We start from the raw sequence: 17,136 nt of genomic DNA on the forward strand, positions 1-17,136 counted from the left end.
TTGTCTCCTGCGCAGCCCACCAGGTCTGGGTATGAGACGAACAGCCGATATATAGATGGAGATCTGAGGTCTTATCGGGTTGTTCGATATCGACAATGGGCAACATACCTATACCAGTAGGACTGGCTGGAAAATACAGGAAGAGATGCTATATATAGGAGCCTGTGGCCATAGTCTGCGGTTGTGGCACGTCTAGAGGGTGCGACTAGTATCTAACAGCTCTGAGGGTTGCAATTGATTATAATTAGAGCCCACGTTGTTGCTGTGGCATGGATCTCCAATGTCTGCAAAGGATATTATGTGTGGTTTGATCGTGATTGAGGCCCGACTTCAATGATACCGTCTAGTTTCAAGTGATTATCGGTTTACGGCCCTCTTAACAATTTGGAGTGATTGAGAGCAGATATTACAGTATATTATTGTGAATGTAAGAACTCAGAACTTCTGTGAATCAATCACAACTGCTTGGCACAGGGACGCCGAGATTAGACAACAACGTGAACACTGAAACGTAAACCGCCAGATTTCCTCGAAACTCCAACCTCACTGCTAAAAATAAGAAGAAAACGATAAAAATATAAACCCATAAATTCAAGTTATCTTGGAAATACCAGGAATTTTGAAATGGCTTTACCAGTGACTCAAAGTGACCGTCTTCCCGTTAAACCTGCCGCCGCCGTTAACAACGGCTTCTTCGAATATAAACGCTCCAACGTCCTTTCTTGAAATGGTATATCCGATGGCATTGCCATTGACGCTCCTCCAGCCGCTCCCGCCATTAGCAAGGCTCAATTGACCTCCGAAATCTTTGTTTTTTTCCATTCCTTCGTATCCGGCTTTGATCTGGCCGTGGGTTGCCTCGCCGTCCGAGAGAAGTGTTGGGCGGACGAGAATCCAGTCTCGGAACGTGCCATTTGCGCCAGCACCCTTGACCAACTCTTCCATTTTACCCTTGTCGTCGTGGGGGGTTTTGAGCATCCAGTGGTAGAAGGGACCGTAGACAAAGGGAACATCTTTCGATCCGCCCACACCTGTTGTTGATACGGAGCAGATGAGCGGTGCCGTCGCAGGTTTGAGCGATTCAAGTACCGATATGATAACCTTTGTGGTATCTTCGCAGATGTGCGGGAAGAGGAATTTCGCGGTGAGAGGGTTGAGGCTGGTGGGGCGACCGCCAAGACCGTATACTATTGTGTCCACGACGGTGCCCGTGGAAGGGTCAACGAGGACTTCGCGAACAGGCTCTGGTTTTAGAGCATCGCCTTGGACGACGCGGAGGTTGGCTGTTGGGGTATCGTTTGAGAGCATTTCTTTGAGTTTGTCGGCGGAGCGGACGACTTGAGATCTGTTAGTAATGGGTTATGACAATGGGTTCCACATGAACTTACGGGCAGAGCATTGGTACCCCGCGCGTAGAGACAGCTCAAGAGCTGCGAGCGCAGTGCCACCGGTGGCACCAAAGAAAGCGACTGCCTTTGTTGCTTGTGTCATCGTTGTAGTATATATTGTTAGAGATTATTGTAGATCTTGTGAGAGAGTTCCTTGGCTCGAATTTGCTGTTATGCTTTGAATGGGGTGTTGTTGGTATGCAATATGATCGATTTGATGTTAAAAAAATATCAACGATAGCTTCTAGATCACCATATTTATAAACTTCGACGATAGCGGCGCAAGTCTATGAGCTTACACAGCAGTCTATGACCGAGCTTTTGGAAATCATCTTGACAAGGTTTGGCAACTCTAAGTCGCCCAAATTGCACTGGTGGAGTAGTCATCGAGCAAGGATTAACCTCAACGGCGGATTTCTTTCCGCACCAAAGGCTGGTGACGAAATGGCTAACGAAAGCGGGACCCCTTGCGCCTGTCATCCACGATTCTGCCGACACAATGGAATACCTTGGCAATTTTTAAGTCCGGTGGAGCGTGATTGGCTCGCTTGGGAATAGGGTGTGTTCGATTCTGTCTAGTCGGCCCGACTCATGTCGACGGTCGGCAGTTTTGGTAACTCAATCCAGCTTTGCTTGCATGCAGTTTCAAGAAGATGCTGTCTTCAAAGCCTCATATTATCGGGCATAAGTCGAACTCAAGAACCTATCTTCCTGTTCAGAGATATCCTTTCGGAGTAATTATCCTCATTGCGCTGTGATAAGTTTGCCTTGCCCTTTTTTCAGCGACTGTATACGCACGTATTTACGAGGTGAACTAGGAGCGGAGTTTTTTCGTCCTAATTCGAAGTCACTCTTTAAGCAGCTTGCTGACAGAATGATGTTGAAGGCCGCCATGCGGCTTCAAAATTTTAAAAGCCCCACGTCATTTATTCACATCATTTCGATCCCAATGCACCTCTTCTCTGAGTGCCGCGTGTTCGCCCGTTACTATCGGCGGCAACATGGTAGATTCTCATAAATTTGATTTTCCCAAACTAGCAGTTCGTTACGAAGAGTCCTTTTTAATTTCTGAACGATAATTGTAACATGTTTTCTCTGACGGCTATCGATAGACATCCACGTGCTGGCTGTTCAGGAACAGAATGCCAGCCGGGATTCGGCGTAATCGGATTCGTAATGGGTGTCAGCAAGCCCGCCAAGTTCCGACACGCGAAAGTTCTTGGGCAATAGCAGCGGCTGGTTAGAGGTCCTTGAAACTGAGGTTTCATCCGTGAACGTGGGGTTTGAACTTCAGATTCAGCCTGTAAATGTACGGCGCCACAGGCTTAAGCAGTCTTGGTCCTCTCAGCCTAAAGTTGGAAGCTCGTTTAGACTATTGGAGTGGCGGTGAACTTACGGTACTACATTCCTGTTACCAGTAATTGTTGAGAAACAAAGTCTTTTAGATTTCCGGTTCAGAGTGGCTGGACTTCGTGGTTTCGAATTTGAGGACCAGCTTGAAGACTTTGACTTCATCATTAACGAATTAGACCTGCCTAGCTCTTAGTTAGAACCTACCGATATCTAGAAAAGACAGATAGTAGTGGGTAATAGTTGCTGTTTAAATTTAGCTATGGCAGTGTTGACTCTAGAAGGTTGGAGGTTGAGGTGGATATCCCGAGACTAGGTGGATATACCAGGTAAGTTTTCTATATGCTGCTCCTAGATACGGAGATAAATAGCAACCGTGATAGCTGCGGTGTTACTACATAATAATATTCTTCCTTCTATATCAACATCATTTCACTTTCATCAACCACAGCTATAGCTATCCACTCACCTACCCACCCCCTTGCCTCTATCTCCCCTGGGGCTCCTCAGAACCATCTTAACCTCCAAGATGGATCCTGCTTCTACCGACAGGAAGTTGCAGGGTACATACGCTGGATTCCCCCCCTTCTACTGCCCGCCAAGTCGAATGTCCAAGTGTAGCTAACCGGTGTCATCGCATCCTAGACATTACTCGGAACTCCCACGACCGACGTCGCGGCCACCACGGTCGTCCGAATCCTGCCCATCAAAATCATGGCCCTCGCCAAAACTATCAAATTTCCAATTTCAATAACCAAGACCATTTCAACCGCTCCCATCAAACCCAATCAAATTCCCATCAGAATCTTCAGGTCGCACAAGTTCAACCTCTCTCCCAACCTACCATTATCCAGAACCGATGGAAAAGATGGTCGCCAGAAACTAGACAATACAGCTTCCTAGACAATACAGATTATCAAGGGCACATGATGAAAGCGATTGAGGACGGTTGTTCTGTGTATATTGGTAATATGGAGTGGTCCATCGAGCCACCAGACGTTGCGATTTGGCTTGAGGGCGGCGGCTTCACCATGTAATTCCTGCCCGAGGACATGGAATCTTTGGAGAATTCATCGTACTGATTATAATTTTGAACATCAGCAAGGCAGTAACCATGCCAGAAGTCAAGAAAAGGGGACACTTTTGCCAGGTCGAGTTCAACTCTCGTGAAGATTCTAATGCTGCTGTCATCAACCTCGACATGCAGAAAATGCGAGGGCGCAGCGTCAAGATGAATTTGAACGAGCCGGATGCCTACACCGAAAAGAGAGATGTTTTGAAAGGTGGGAACAAAACAACGTCGACTCGGCTCTGGGTTGGTGGCTTTCCGCACACTACCAACATCAACCCACTCGAGGATTATATCAAGGAGCTTTTCCATGGTTTCCACATGTAAGCCAATCCTCATCTCCATTACAAACGGGAGGAGCTAACAATTTTTTAGCGAGTCTTTGAGCAATATTCATACCTCCAAAGGCCAGTCGAGTAACGGCGATCCCAATACTTATTATTGTTTTGTTGACCTTCCAAATACCGTTGAAGCCAGAACTGCTATCCGCATATTGAACAACCGCGAAACTTCTTGGGGCATAGCACGTGTCGGCTGGGCATCTGAAAGCTCACAAGGAATACTCGAGTATCGTGGAATCAACGATGAAAACCGAGCGCTCTGCGAGTAGGGTGTTTTGATCTCGCCTTCTGACTTTCAATTTTGGGGGCACATAACTTTAGTCGTATCAGATAAAAGTTATGCCCTTGCTATCGTTTCTCAGCGGCTATCCCTTCATTTGATATATTAACTCGTCGAGACCTTTCTCACGTCAAACAATAATTCAACTTTACCAAGAGATGAATTCTCATTAAGGCTCACGGTGTACCTGAATTAATCCTACCAAAGAGATAAACAACGTGGCATTTAATTGCCTTGAAAAATATACCTGTAGGGAGGAGGATTTACGTTATTATTGGTGGACAAGGGATCTCTTCTTTGTAAATCTTATGTTATGTGTTTTATATGCTCGATTTTCCATCCAGCATCCGTTTAAACAACGATAATTAGGGAGTCCATTGGTATCTCAATATCTAGTGAATGAGCATCAGGCAATGATGTTTTGAGGACATCTATCCCAGGAGGAAAAATCGGTGCGGCTGCGCAATGTAGAGGGAATAGTAAATTGAAATATTGTCATTGCGTAGTGTTCCCAAAGCAAAAATACCAACATCGAAGTTCGCGTTTCCAGACACTCGGTGCATCTTCAAATTACTTGATCAAATTTGCCAATCATTAAAAACTTTTATCACCATACTCTCTATCAAGACTCAATTATCACCTCATACCATCACTTCAAAAGTCAGCCCTTCCTGAAAAGCTTCGTGAATATTCCCGAACTGTTCTACAATGATTGGCACCCTGATTTGGTATTACCATTGCTTCTGCGAAGTATGAAATTGCAATCCTAATAACCTCGATGATATCATACCGATCGATGCTTCTCTAACAATATAATCTTGTATAATAGATTCTGTTCTTCACCTCCATTACTCTTCCGCTGACTTTTGTCATCGTCACTACCTTCTACCTTCTGCAAGAATTCGGACCAAAGATTATGCTTTGTATTGGAATCGTTATGTTAGCGATTCTCTTCGTCCTTCCGGATAGAGACGGGGTGTGGTTGACGAGGGGAGAACGTTATCGACCCGTTTGTCTTCCTGAAGCTTGGTATTGAGCATTTTCAAACGAAGTTTGATATCTGAGTATCAATGTGACTACAATGCTATAGAGGGAGTTGCGAAATGGTTTGGTATGGAAGAATATAAACATATCTCTTGACTCTCTACTTTAAAGTTATGATGTATCGCTGACTTTTCATATAGAGCCTAGGATACTTTTCAATGTATAAGGCTCGCCGACACGACTACTTACAATTGAACCCATGTCATTCTCCATGTCAACTTTGTCTTGGGACTTCAATCTACGCATTGCATTGTTCTACAATTTTACGCTCGATATTTGGTACAAATACAAGATAACCACCCGGCACAGTCGCCTTTTCCGAGGTACCTATGAATTTTGCACGAAGTGATCTTCAAAACTAGTTCGACTTTGGAAACTGAGGGACTATCATCCCATCGACTATCGGTTCCCAAAACCATGGATGGAACATAGCACCAAGTTTATTTGAGATCTTCGAAGATTTCGATGGTATAGATTACCAACTTAAATTCAACTACATCCTACTTGTTTGCTCAACACATGTTCGAGGTGTACGATGCCTCCATGTTCGCGTTCAATGTATACACCTACGGGCTTTGATATTTGAAATTTCAATGACGTCTCCGGTTCTAAAGCATCGAATACCCCTGCACGTCCATTTCGGATCAAAGACCCGTTTACATCCCTGTCGATGTTTTATGTCTGAAACTCGGTGGACAAGAGAGGGCTCGGATACCTTATTACCCCGCAAAACCTGATCTTGGCTCGAAGTCTGAGCGGTTTTTAGCAAAAATGCTACAGCGGCTCGTGCGCTCCCCGCTTTCTAAATTAATTTGATATTGCAACGGTCAATTGGAATATAAACATACACCCACACATGTACACGGCACGATGAAGTCCGAGAGCTCGAGAACGAATTTCTTCTAACAAATTTGAGGCGGCCGATGGTAATTATAGGACGCCGAAGTTATAGACGGGATCTTTTATATTTTCATCAATAGTTATCTACGAAATATAGTAAGCCAAATGGTTGAAGATCTAGAAGTTTAACCGAAGATGTGCCGGAGCCGGGTCAGTAGATAACGTTAAGATTCTTAGACGCAAGCTTTCTGTGGAGGTGGAACCATGGGGGGGTGCCTGATTCCTGCGGTTGATGCGGGGTGAGTCAAAGTGGGACCGCACGTAGGTCCAATTCCGTGCGCTGGTACCTGACGCCTAGCTGGCGAACGGCTTTGGTTCTCGAACTCTCTGCGATTCTTCAATTACAAAGCTGTCGGAAAGATTTCAAGTTTGCTTGATCCGAGCAGAACGAGTTTGACGACAGTGGAGCTGTCGACATCGAGAGTTTCCGCTTTATAAAGCTGGGTCGTGGACAGCATCTGGTGTTTTGATTCTTCAGGCCCCAATTTCGCGTCTCAAACTTTGGCCTTAAGAGTCAAAAAGGCTTCAAACTTGCAGGGGCAACGTTGGAAGTTTAAAGTAACAACACAAGCCAGCTTTAAATGTCGTCCGAAGGTCAACCATTCGTCCGGCTCGCCGATCCGGTGAAGGATGCTGCTCCTCTCTTCGATGTGGTACGAACGTGATTCCTAGCATTAATCAATTGTTCTTAACGCGGGGCTTTATAGGAGCTAATTTACCTACCTCTCACCTTTTTTTCAGTGCAAAAAAACCGTCGGTCCAGCAACCCGAGCTGGGACCCCGAATCTTATCGCACCCTATATATGGAACGTGCCGTATCTTCGACTATGTCCCGAATACTGCTTTTCTCTCGATGACGGGAGCGGTAATGCGGTCGGATATGTCATCTGTGCGCCTAATACACCCGAGTTTGTGAAGAAATGGAGGGAGGAGTACTTGCCCATCTTGGAGTCTCTGGATCCTCTGTTGAAAAAGCCGGAAATGGATCCGCCGGCGGGTTGGGGGAAGGATCTCACTTTGGGAATGTTGCAGCTATTGTACAGGCCAGAGGATATGTTACATGATGCCTGTCCAAAGTTGGTGGAGGAGTATCCGGCGCATTTGCATATTGATATACTGCCTGATTATCAGCGGAAGGGGTTCGGAAAGAAGTTGATGGAGGCTCTGTGGGAGAAGCTGAGAGAAACGGGTGTTAGTGGTGTGCATTTGGTGATGGAAGGGAGGAATGTGGATGCTGAAAAGTTCTACATGGCGGTTGGGTATAGCAGGTTCGACGAGGTGGTTGATGAAGGAAAGAGCGGAGAGCGTGGGAAAGATGCTAATGGGAACCTTTGGATTGTGAAAAGGTTATGATTGTTTCAAAGGAATAGGATATATCTACTGATATTGTGAGGGAGAGCTATTCGCCATTGACTCGCTGCATATATCAGTTGTTAACAGCGAAAGAAACTAGTCAACTTGTTTAGCTTGAATTAACTTGAAAGAATTCAATGTTTCTTGCTAGGCCGAGAGATTAACTTGACTCTCAAGCTGGAGGGAATGTATTTGATCCTGAAAATGTTAGCCAATTGTGAGAAAATGATCGAAGGGGTTTTTTTTTTTTTTTTTTTTTTTTTTTTGAGGTTTCGGGTTTCGGGAGGCTGAATGAGTGATTCATGGTTCAGTCGACGCCTCCCAAGACAGCAACCAAGGGAATACAAGACGAACTTGCAACACCGGAATCCTTCATTCCGTGGTAAAATGTCTTTGCCAATGCAGAATAAACAGGTAGAATATGCAGAGGCAATTGGCAGTCTTAGCTATAGTCGTCGACGCGCGGTGGTTTGTGGAGGCAGAGTTAGAATTCAATATCTAATAAAAGAAGCGAAAGGTATGGTTGATCATATGAACATTCTAATCGGGAAGTCAGAAACGAAACTAAAGCAAAAATTACCACTCGAAACGCCTTATTTCTCTCATTGGAAAAACACATTGAATCGTGGCCTGCTTTGTGCTGATCTTGCGGAACGTTCATATACGGTTTTCCCGGTAGCGCCAGCCACAGTTGCCTCGAGGCGGTGGAACCCAGCCGGGACTCGTGACTCCTCGGATCCGTGATATCACCCAAAATAGCGTGGCAAAGCAGCCTGCCAATTCTAAAATACACGAGCGTACACAAGTGCACGTACTGATGGGTATGAGGTCACGGTGCGGGCGTATAATTGTAGGCGACCTCAGGCGTATGGCTTGCAAATACTGACACTGAACCCTGACCGAATCGGTGAATTTTCTAGTTTTCAGCCGGAAACATTCACCTTGCATGATGCAAATCAGATTCGCAAGCAAGATTGAGGGCGTTTTCTTTTGGCCCGACTGTTGCGTTATAGTCAGCGTTTAACGTTACCTGGACGTGTAAAAAGATTTTAATGTAGCCTAATCGGCAAATATCACCCCGGGATATACCCATCGATATGTAAATCATATATCCCCATATACCCATTTTTAACCCTTAAAAACGAGCTTAAAATATCCAATAGGTGAGGGCTTTCTAAAAATGCGCATCTTGGTTACGCCTTGGATATCTACCCGGCATCCGACATGGGCGATTTACCATTATTCCCCGGCTACAATATGCTAGCTATTACTAGCTGCAATATCTCTCACACACAGTAGATTATATCGTATCTGCATTGCATTTTCACAGACAGCCTAGGTTGTGTCTCATATTAGTTCAATCAGATCATATCACAAGTGTTTGGAAGTTTCATACGAAATAGTGATAAGGTGTGTTTACGAGATGTTCAGTTTGGCGATGTCGATAACCCCATGACTATTTTCGGGGTTTGGATCCACCGAGGACGGATTAATACCAGGACTGGGCCTGTTCATACCTTGAACGCGCAGGCAAACTCGCAAGGAGACAGGTCGATCAGGTGCATCGTCATCTTGAATCCCCTTGGCATACCCTCGGTGCCGTACCGGAACCCAAAAGTCTTGTTCCCCGTCAGAAAAGAATAGCAACAAGTAAAATTCGACGGAGAGAGGAAGATTTTGCGAGTGGCGACGAGGTTGTGGTTACGCTGGCTGGGGGTATTGACTCCACATATCCGTTGACTGACCAATGCCAGAACGCGAGTCAGAAGTCACCGCTGGATGCAGCGGATTTAAACTCCAGTTAGAGGTTCCACAGTCAGATTCCTAGCTAGACGTAATGAATCTGTGTATTGGCGCTGATGCGTATACCACTAGTGCAGTGGAGGTGAAATTTCTCTGTAGACGTTTGCACATGCTAGTCACCCATATGGGCCCATCGAAATTAATTGCAAAGTTTCAACGGCGAAGACACGAGCTTCAGCCGACCCGAAGCAACCAATTTCGCTGCAATTGCATTATGGGTGATCGACATAAGCGTTGACAAGCCAATTTGCCATCCGACAAGAGATGGAAATAACAGGGTGATTGAATATGCAACCCCACGTCAAGAAAGGCTTTGTTCTACACGTCTACTGGCTATGGAAAGGAATTCTCGAGATGCTTGCAGGCTAGCTTGATCTTTTGTTGCGTTGTCCCGGCTTGGTCGAATCTTGGGGTTTGGACTTCGCAGTCTTGCGGTGGGGTAGTTTCGGCTGCCGTTCAGTTTCTCCGGCCCTGGCAGGGCACTCGAAACAAGACTAAAAAGCTTAGACTGAAGGAGACCCCGGTTCTGCTTTGTGGACCTTCTATCGAATGTTCCATGAGATCTCCTGATCAGGTGTGCTGAGGGCAAATGCTGGAGAAATGCCCCCTGAAATTTCATCCGAACTCCACATTTGCGGAGAGGTTCCGTCAGCTACTGATGCAGCTGCTACCTATGTAGGTGGTTAGTTGGCGCCGGTATACCTCTGCACAGCCGACGCTAACGTCCAGCTGCAGCGCTAACCAGCCACTTGGGACAGACAGGACGGCCTTTGGAAGCCGAAGATCTCTTCGTCTAGTCATTTGATAGTCCGGTAAGGGAACTGAACAAGAACTGATCGGATGGCCAGGCCGGGTTTCGCTGAACCCCGATGTGAGACAGACCTGGAGCCCAGCTTGTTATGGTTGATCATGGCGCTTTCAAGGACGAGATTGTCCACAACAAGCCATGGAGAGAGGCAGCAATCGTCGAGACCAGCCAGGTCTTCTTTCTCTTTCGGAGAGGCAATCCTTCGGTCCAAAGTCGAAGAACAAGGGCAGGGCATCCAGGAAGGGTCAGTCCTTGCGATATGACGACTGTCTTGCTCGGAATATTTGCTCACCAGCCCAATCCAGACCTTATCACTAATTGGTAGGGCAATGGAATCTAGTGAGTTGAATAAACTAAAACTAAGGTTCAATTGGAAGGGTGTTAATATGTGAGGTTGGGCAGGGGCCCCGTGATCAATGGGTCTGTTATACCCGGCGGCTTTTCTGCCGACGCTGCCGTCAAACCCACAACCTCACCCCAACGCAAAACAACTAACGCGAAGTCAGTGACATCCCAATGCATCCCCACAACTTCAATTGGCCACTGAAGGGCGCTAGCACCATTACGGGTACACCACTGCCGAAGGGGAAAGATCACAGGGCCTTCCTAGCCCTCAATATACCCTCCTGGTACCTGGACGGCTCCGCCGGCTCGTCCAATTGCCCAGCGTTTCTGAAACTTTCTGGAAAAGCGCACATACCACTATCGATTCCTTCAACTGCTGTTTCGTCTGGAAGGTCAAGCCAGTTCGCGCCTGATCGTCTGTAAAAAGCAATTACGGTCATAGCCTCTTCTTCTTCTTGCCCAAGGGGAAAAAGAAGAGGCAGGGGTGCCTGTGTGCACGTCCACCGCTCGGATGGTCATAGTTTGGTTCCATGATGGATCGAAATTTAGATTGCAAGTCAACTGAGAAAACCCGGAGTTCGAGGTGGAGAAAGAGGACCGAGTATGCTTCGGAAAGGTGTATATAAGAATCCTGATCTCGCACCTCCTCATCGACTTTCTTCTACATCCATCATCACATCTTCTAATCTTCCAATCCCAACAACCTTCTTCCACTTGTATATATTATATAACACTTTACAGGAAACTAGCAAGACCTAGTCCTTTGCACATATCAAAAAATCAAAATGCCGGCATTCAGCAAAGTCGCTCTCTTCTCCTCCCTCATCGCCTTCGTTGCGGCCCAGCAACCTGGTTCCGTCACCGCCGAAACCCATCCTGGCTTGACCTCCTCCACTTGCACTCGATCTGGTGGTTGCACGACCAAGAACACCAAGATCGTCGTCGACGCCAACTGGCGTTGGCTCCGAAACAACGCTGCCAACCAGTACAACAATTGCTACACTGGAAACTCCTTCGATTCTAGCCTCTGCCCCGACAACGCTGCCTGCGCTGCTAACTGCGCTCTTGAGGGTGCTGACTACTCTGCCACCTATGGTATCACCACCAGCGGCAATGCTCTTACCCTCAAGTTCGTCACCCGTTCCTCCACCACCAACGTTGGTTCTCGTGTCTACTTGATGGATGACGACGACAAATACACCATGTTCAACCCCATTGGCAAGGAGTTCACATTCGATGTCGATGTCTCCAACATGCCTTGCGGTATCAACGCTGCCTTGTACTTCGTTGAAATGGACCAGGATGGTGGTAAGGCCAAGTACCCAACCAACAAGGCCGGTGCCAAGTACGGTACTGGTTACTGCGATGCTCAGTGCCCACACGACATGAAGTTCATCGGTGGTGCTGCTAACGTTGAGGGATGGACTCCATCCTCCACCGATTCCAACGCTGGTTTCGGAAAGGCTGGTGCCTGCTGTTCCGAGATGGATATCTGGGAAGCCAACTCCATCTCCAACGCCTATACCCCACACGTCTGCCAGCACAACGGTCTTTACAGATGCGAGGACCCCGTCGAGTGCGGTGATGGTAACAACAGATATGCTGGTGTTTGCGACAAGGACGGTTGCGACTTCAACCCCTTCCGTCAGGGTGAAAAGAACTTCTACGGTCCAGGAAAGACCGTCGATACCACCAAGAAGATCACTGTCGTCACCCAGTTCATCACTGACGATATGACCACAACCGGTAAACTCGTCGAGATCCGTCGTGCCTGGGTCCAGAACGGCCAAGTCATCCTTCAATCCAAGAACACCTGGCCCGGTATCGGTGACTTCAACTCCATCACCGACGAGTACTGTGTCAACCAGAAGAGCGTCTTCGGCGACAACCCGTACTTCAACACCCACGGTGCTAACCCCGCTATGGGTGACTCGCTCAAGCGTGGACACGTTTTGGCCCTCTCCATCTGGGCTGATCACGCTGCCCACCTCCTTTGGCTCAACTCCCCATACCCAGTTGACAAGGACCCATCCCTTCCCGGTGTTGCCCGTGGTACCTGCTCCACCACCTCCGGTGATCCAAATGAGCTCATCGAGTCCTCTCCAAACAGCTCCGTCACATATTCCAACATCAAGGTCGGTGAGCTGTGCTCCACCTTCGGATCTGGTGTTAACGTCCCAGAGTCCCTTTGCGGCCCATATGTCCGCCCAGGTGGTAAGTCTCTTTATCCTCGCTTTCCAATATGAAATTCAAAAAAACGTGTTGTGTCTGTTGCAGTCCCAACTTGGAAATTTCCAAATGCGAAAATGCAACAGTATAACTCAGTGTCTTGAGCTCATACTAACATGGCTATTCTCCCTAGACACCAACACTCGCACCACCACTGCTGGCGCCACTACCCGTACCACTACTCCTGTCACTACCCGCACCACCACCCGCACCACTACTCCTGTCACTACTGCCCGCACCACCACCACTCCTAGCACCGGTGGTGGTACCGTCCAGAAGTGGGGACAATGCGGTGGTATCGGATACACTGGCCCAACTTCCTGCGTTTCTGGCTCTACTTGCCAGGAACTCAACCCATACTACAGCCAGTGCTTGTAAATTGTCCCACTGGGGAGTCGTCCTAGCGGCCTTCATCTTCCGCACGAAGACTAGCTACTAGAGCGATCAAAGGATGGAGATTCAGAGGCTTCATCATGTAAATTCAGAATGTTATACCTTGTACATAAATGTATAATCAGTTTTGCTTGTTAACTACATAGTTGTCTGGTTTTCCTTTTCTTTATATATTTTCAACTGTACATTCTTTTTTGGTTTAACGGGTCATGATTGAGATGTTGCTATCGATGGAAGATGGGAAAGCATTAGAAGATGGATCAAAAAAAACATGTTTACTTTCAACCCTGTAGTTAGCTTATCATTCATGATTCGGGTTTTTCAAAATGCATAGACTCCTTCACCATAAAATCTTCCCTCCTCACACCTTCAACGCGTAGACAACAGAAATCTTGATGCAAAAACTTTGCGAGTAGGCTCCCGGAACTTCCGCAGTTAACTTCACTCTTGCATCTGGAATTCCTCCCATTGCCTTCCAGCTATTCTAATCTCTGTTCTTTCGGAGAATATTCCGTCGGTTAGATTTGCCCCCTTGTCGGCATATATAAAACACATTAGCCAGCCGGGAACACCCCTGCTGCCCGCATAGATTTTCGTACGCAAGATAATATTTATAAGTGATTGCAAAATCCTTTTATTTTCTGTTCTGGCTAATATCGGCGGGCTTTTGCCATCGAACTCCGTAACGGCTTGTGCTCAGAAAATTATATCAACGTTTGGATTGGTGGATAGGGGAAGGGAAGATGGTGCACCGGTGACGGTAAGAGTTCCGATATAGGTTGGCAAGGTGCTGAGCGAAATTTGGGTGCGTGGGGGTTGAGTTGGCATTGGAGAAGGATACGGCGAAGAACAGTTACATTTATAGCTCTGTATAATTGGTTAAAAATTCGGTGACACGGTGATACGGGACGTTGTAGAGCTGTTTGTTCAGCCATACGGCTGCGGCACGTCGAACGTATACTAGTTTGATTTCTATCCCATGGCTATTTATGCGTCTTGGTATTTCACAAGGCTTTTTATCAACTTTTATCACGAGGTAAATATCTTGGAGTTACAATAATATAGATTAGGTAGAAATGTTAACCGGCGTACGAGTGAGTGTAGAATTATCACGATTTTTTTTTTTAATTATCGAGAGATATATAAGATTATAACTGAAAGCACAAGGCTTTATACAAGGTGGTATGATGATAAAAGAAAAATGTAAATAGTTCAAGAAATTCGTTCCAAGGGAAAAAACACCGAAAAGAAACAAAAAATCATATAAAGCCTTTAAAAGGTCTTAGCTTTATGCATCTTCTAAGCTGTCGCGCCCAAACTCTCTCTTCTATGTTTCATCTCCTCTGGAGTCAACGGCTCAACTTTATCCTGGTCGGCAAACATCTTACCAACAGGAAGTTGGTTAAGTTCGTGTTCTTGGGCATCCAATCCTCTGAACTGAAGCCAGAACAAAGTTCCACCGACGGCAGCGATGATGGCGACCGATCCGTAGTTCCAAACCAACAGCGGGTCTTCGGACAAACTAACGAAAGCCTCGCCAATGGCCGCGGAGATGGCGTTGGTGAACAGGAAAACGGACATAACTAAGGATCGCATGTTCTTGGGGGCCTTGGTGAAGGCGTACTCGAGACCGGTGATGGAGGCGAAGATTTCGGAGAGGGCAATGAGGACGTAAGAGCCGGTTTGGGCCCAGACGTTGATATCCGTGGGTTCGCAACCCTTGCCAGCGGCGTATTTACCACACTCGGAGCGTTTGTAGCTAGGGGAGAGATTAGCAGAGCTCGATGCGGTTTACTTGGGTTCGGGGGGTAGACCTACATGTAGTATTGGATGAGGCAAGCCCAGATCATAGCGGCAGCACCGGTGTAGAATCCGAATGTGATCCTCTTCAAGGCGGTGAAATTGATACCGGCCTTTCGGAGAGCTGGGTAGATGAAGATATCACAGATGGGAATCAAAATGATCAAAGCGAGAGGGTCCAAGTTGTTGACAATATCGTTGGGGAGGCCGTTGAGCTTCATGACGGCGGCTTGGGAGACGAGATTGTTGTTGATCTGGTTATAGCAGAGCCACCAAAGCGGGAGCCAAACGAAAACGGAGCAGGCGTGGAAACCACGGCGGACTTCATCGACCCAGGCGTCGTCGAATGTCATCCAGCTTGGGCGGTTCGCAGGGGCGATGTTGGAGGGCTTGGCTGTTTCCCACATTGTGCCGTCGTTAAGATGTTTGAAACTGCGCTCGTTAGCCGGATGCTTGGATTTTTGGTTGGGATGCAATGGTTAGGAACTTACGTCTGGATTGGGTTGAGGTGCCATCTGCCCTTTTGAGCAAAGACGAAGGTTTGCATGGCCTTCGAGAGAACGCTGCCTTGCGGTGGAGATCGGACATAACGCTTTCGGCAGATGAAGAGGACGACCGGGCAGAGACAGAAAACAAGGGTCGGCAGCAGGAAGGATAGCCAGAAGCCGACGTACTTTTCAGCGTAGACCATGGTGATCTAGTAATATCATCGTTAGCATGCTTATACCAACCTATTTTGAAGGGCTATGGCTTACCTGTCCGATAAGAGCTCCGATATTGATCATGAGATAAAAGTACATGTAGATTCTCGAGGAGGTAACCGCGGGATCAACGATGACTCTTTCTCCGGATGGAAGAGTGTCGACCCTCAAGTAGGTGTTCTTGCTCTGTTCGGCGACCAACGGCGAGATGTTTGCTTTGAAACCACCAGTACCGATACCCATGATAATGATGGCGACGGCGAAGCATCCGAGAGCACCATCCGGGTGGTCAATAACGGCGGGGACGGCAGAAACAACGAGGAGAACATGGCCAACCATAGCAATAGTCACAGCTACGCAAATGGTCTTATAACGGCCCCAGTAGGAATCGGCGACGTAGGCACCGAATAGTGGTAGAAGGTAGACCCAGAAAGTGTTAAACGTTCCCAAACCGGTAGAAGCTCGCTGCCCGCGGCCTAGCGCACCGGATTGACCGTCGTGTCCGCCGGCACCCGTTCGTGATCCGTCCGGACGGCTCTGCTGGATGAAATTGGTGACTGCGGAGCCCGTTAGCAATTTACAACACTGCCGCGCGTTGCAGCGGTGCTACTTACAGACGACAGTCGTTCCGTAGTACGAGAACCGCTCGCACAGTTCTACGAAAGCAACAGTGTATGCATTCCATGGGATCCTGTCGGAGACGTGGCGCAGGGTATGGATCTCCTCTTCGGTGGGTGCATCTTCCTCCTCACGCTCGAAAGCACCATGGTTTGTTTCATGGCCATCATAACCCGGAAGAACCTGCGCTGTAGTATGCTCGTGCTTCTCGTCGAGAGGCAGCGCCAATGTAGGATCGTGCTTGGCCTTGAAGGCGACGTCGTCCGGCTGGCTCATATTGTACTAAATGTGCAAATTATGCGAGAAAACAGCCCTTGTTTGTGGAAAAACCCGTGATATATCTCCTCAGAAGACTACTACTATGAAAATTGAGAATCGACGAGACCGGTCGAAGATCATATTCGAACGCTGATGAAAAAATATTTTTCTGTTCCTGGGACCTTGGGGTGGTCGCTCGACTTATATTCCAAACTCAGAATCTATAGTTCGGTGAGAATGTCTCTGCGGTGAAACCTCACATTGTGCAGTGATAATGAACCCCCCTGATAAGCTCAAGATGGACAAGAACCATAAATGTATACGGGTGTCTCACACGGTATTAGCAAGGCAAAAAGAGTATGATGTGACAGGCCGATTACTGAACCTGGAAGTAGAACCGATAGGGTGGTCCATGATGTTTCCACGATATGGCCATGCTCTGCAGACATGGCCTAG

At 47.3% G+C, this 17,136-nt stretch overlaps 5 protein-coding genes across 5 annotated transcripts; 3 read left to right on the forward strand and 2 right to left on the reverse strand.

Moving 5' to 3' along the window:
* Positions 1 to 630: 630 nt before the first annotated feature.
* On the reverse strand, positions 631 to 1,491 carry DFL_009879 (uncharacterized protein; the record flags this gene model as incomplete). Its single annotated transcript, XM_067639830.1, has 2 exons — positions 631 to 1,337; positions 1,389 to 1,491. 2 exons carry the CDS (start codon positions 1,489 to 1,491, stop codon positions 631 to 633), a joined length of 810 nt encoding a protein of 269 aa, XP_067487580.1.
* A 1,776-nt stretch (positions 1,492 to 3,267) lies between these two features.
* DFL_009880 (uncharacterized protein) lies at positions 3,268 to 4,417 on the forward strand (the record flags this gene model as incomplete). Its single annotated transcript, XM_067639832.1, has 4 exons — positions 3,268 to 3,301; positions 3,384 to 3,771; positions 3,840 to 4,130; positions 4,183 to 4,417. 4 exons carry the CDS (start codon positions 3,268 to 3,270, stop codon positions 4,415 to 4,417), a joined length of 948 nt encoding a protein of 315 aa, XP_067487581.1.
* A 2,536-nt stretch (positions 4,418 to 6,953) lies between these two features.
* DFL_009881 (uncharacterized protein) lies at positions 6,954 to 7,725 on the forward strand (the record flags this gene model as incomplete). The annotated part of the gene is made up of 2 exons (XM_067639833.1): positions 6,954 to 7,025; positions 7,114 to 7,725. The coding sequence occupies 2 exons, from the start codon at positions 6,954 to 6,956 to the stop codon at positions 7,723 to 7,725; spliced, it is 684 nt and encodes a 227-aa protein (XP_067487582.1).
* A 3,741-nt stretch (positions 7,726 to 11,466) lies between these two features.
* DFL_009882 (uncharacterized protein) lies at positions 11,467 to 13,288 on the forward strand (the record flags this gene model as incomplete). Its single annotated transcript, XM_067639834.1, has 2 exons — positions 11,467 to 12,895; positions 13,044 to 13,288. 2 exons carry the CDS (start codon positions 11,467 to 11,469, stop codon positions 13,286 to 13,288), a joined length of 1,674 nt encoding a protein of 557 aa, XP_067487583.1.
* Positions 13,289 to 14,602: 1,314 nt separating this feature from the next.
* Positions 14,603 to 16,698, reverse strand: DFL_009883 (uncharacterized protein; the record flags this gene model as incomplete). Its single annotated transcript, XM_067639835.1, has 5 exons — positions 14,603 to 15,062; positions 15,122 to 15,535; positions 15,595 to 15,800; positions 15,859 to 16,361; positions 16,419 to 16,698. The coding sequence occupies 5 exons, from the start codon at positions 16,696 to 16,698 to the stop codon at positions 14,603 to 14,605; spliced, it is 1,863 nt and encodes a 620-aa protein (XP_067487584.1).
* Positions 16,699 to 17,136: the final 438 nt, after the last annotated feature.

This window comes from Arthrobotrys flagrans (genome assembly GCF_004000055.1).
Source record: "Arthrobotrys flagrans strain CBS H-5679 chromosome Unknown unitig_1, whole genome shotgun sequence".
In the NCBI taxonomy this organism is placed as follows: Eukaryota; Fungi; Ascomycota; class Orbiliomycetes; order Orbiliales; family Orbiliaceae; genus Arthrobotrys; species Arthrobotrys flagrans.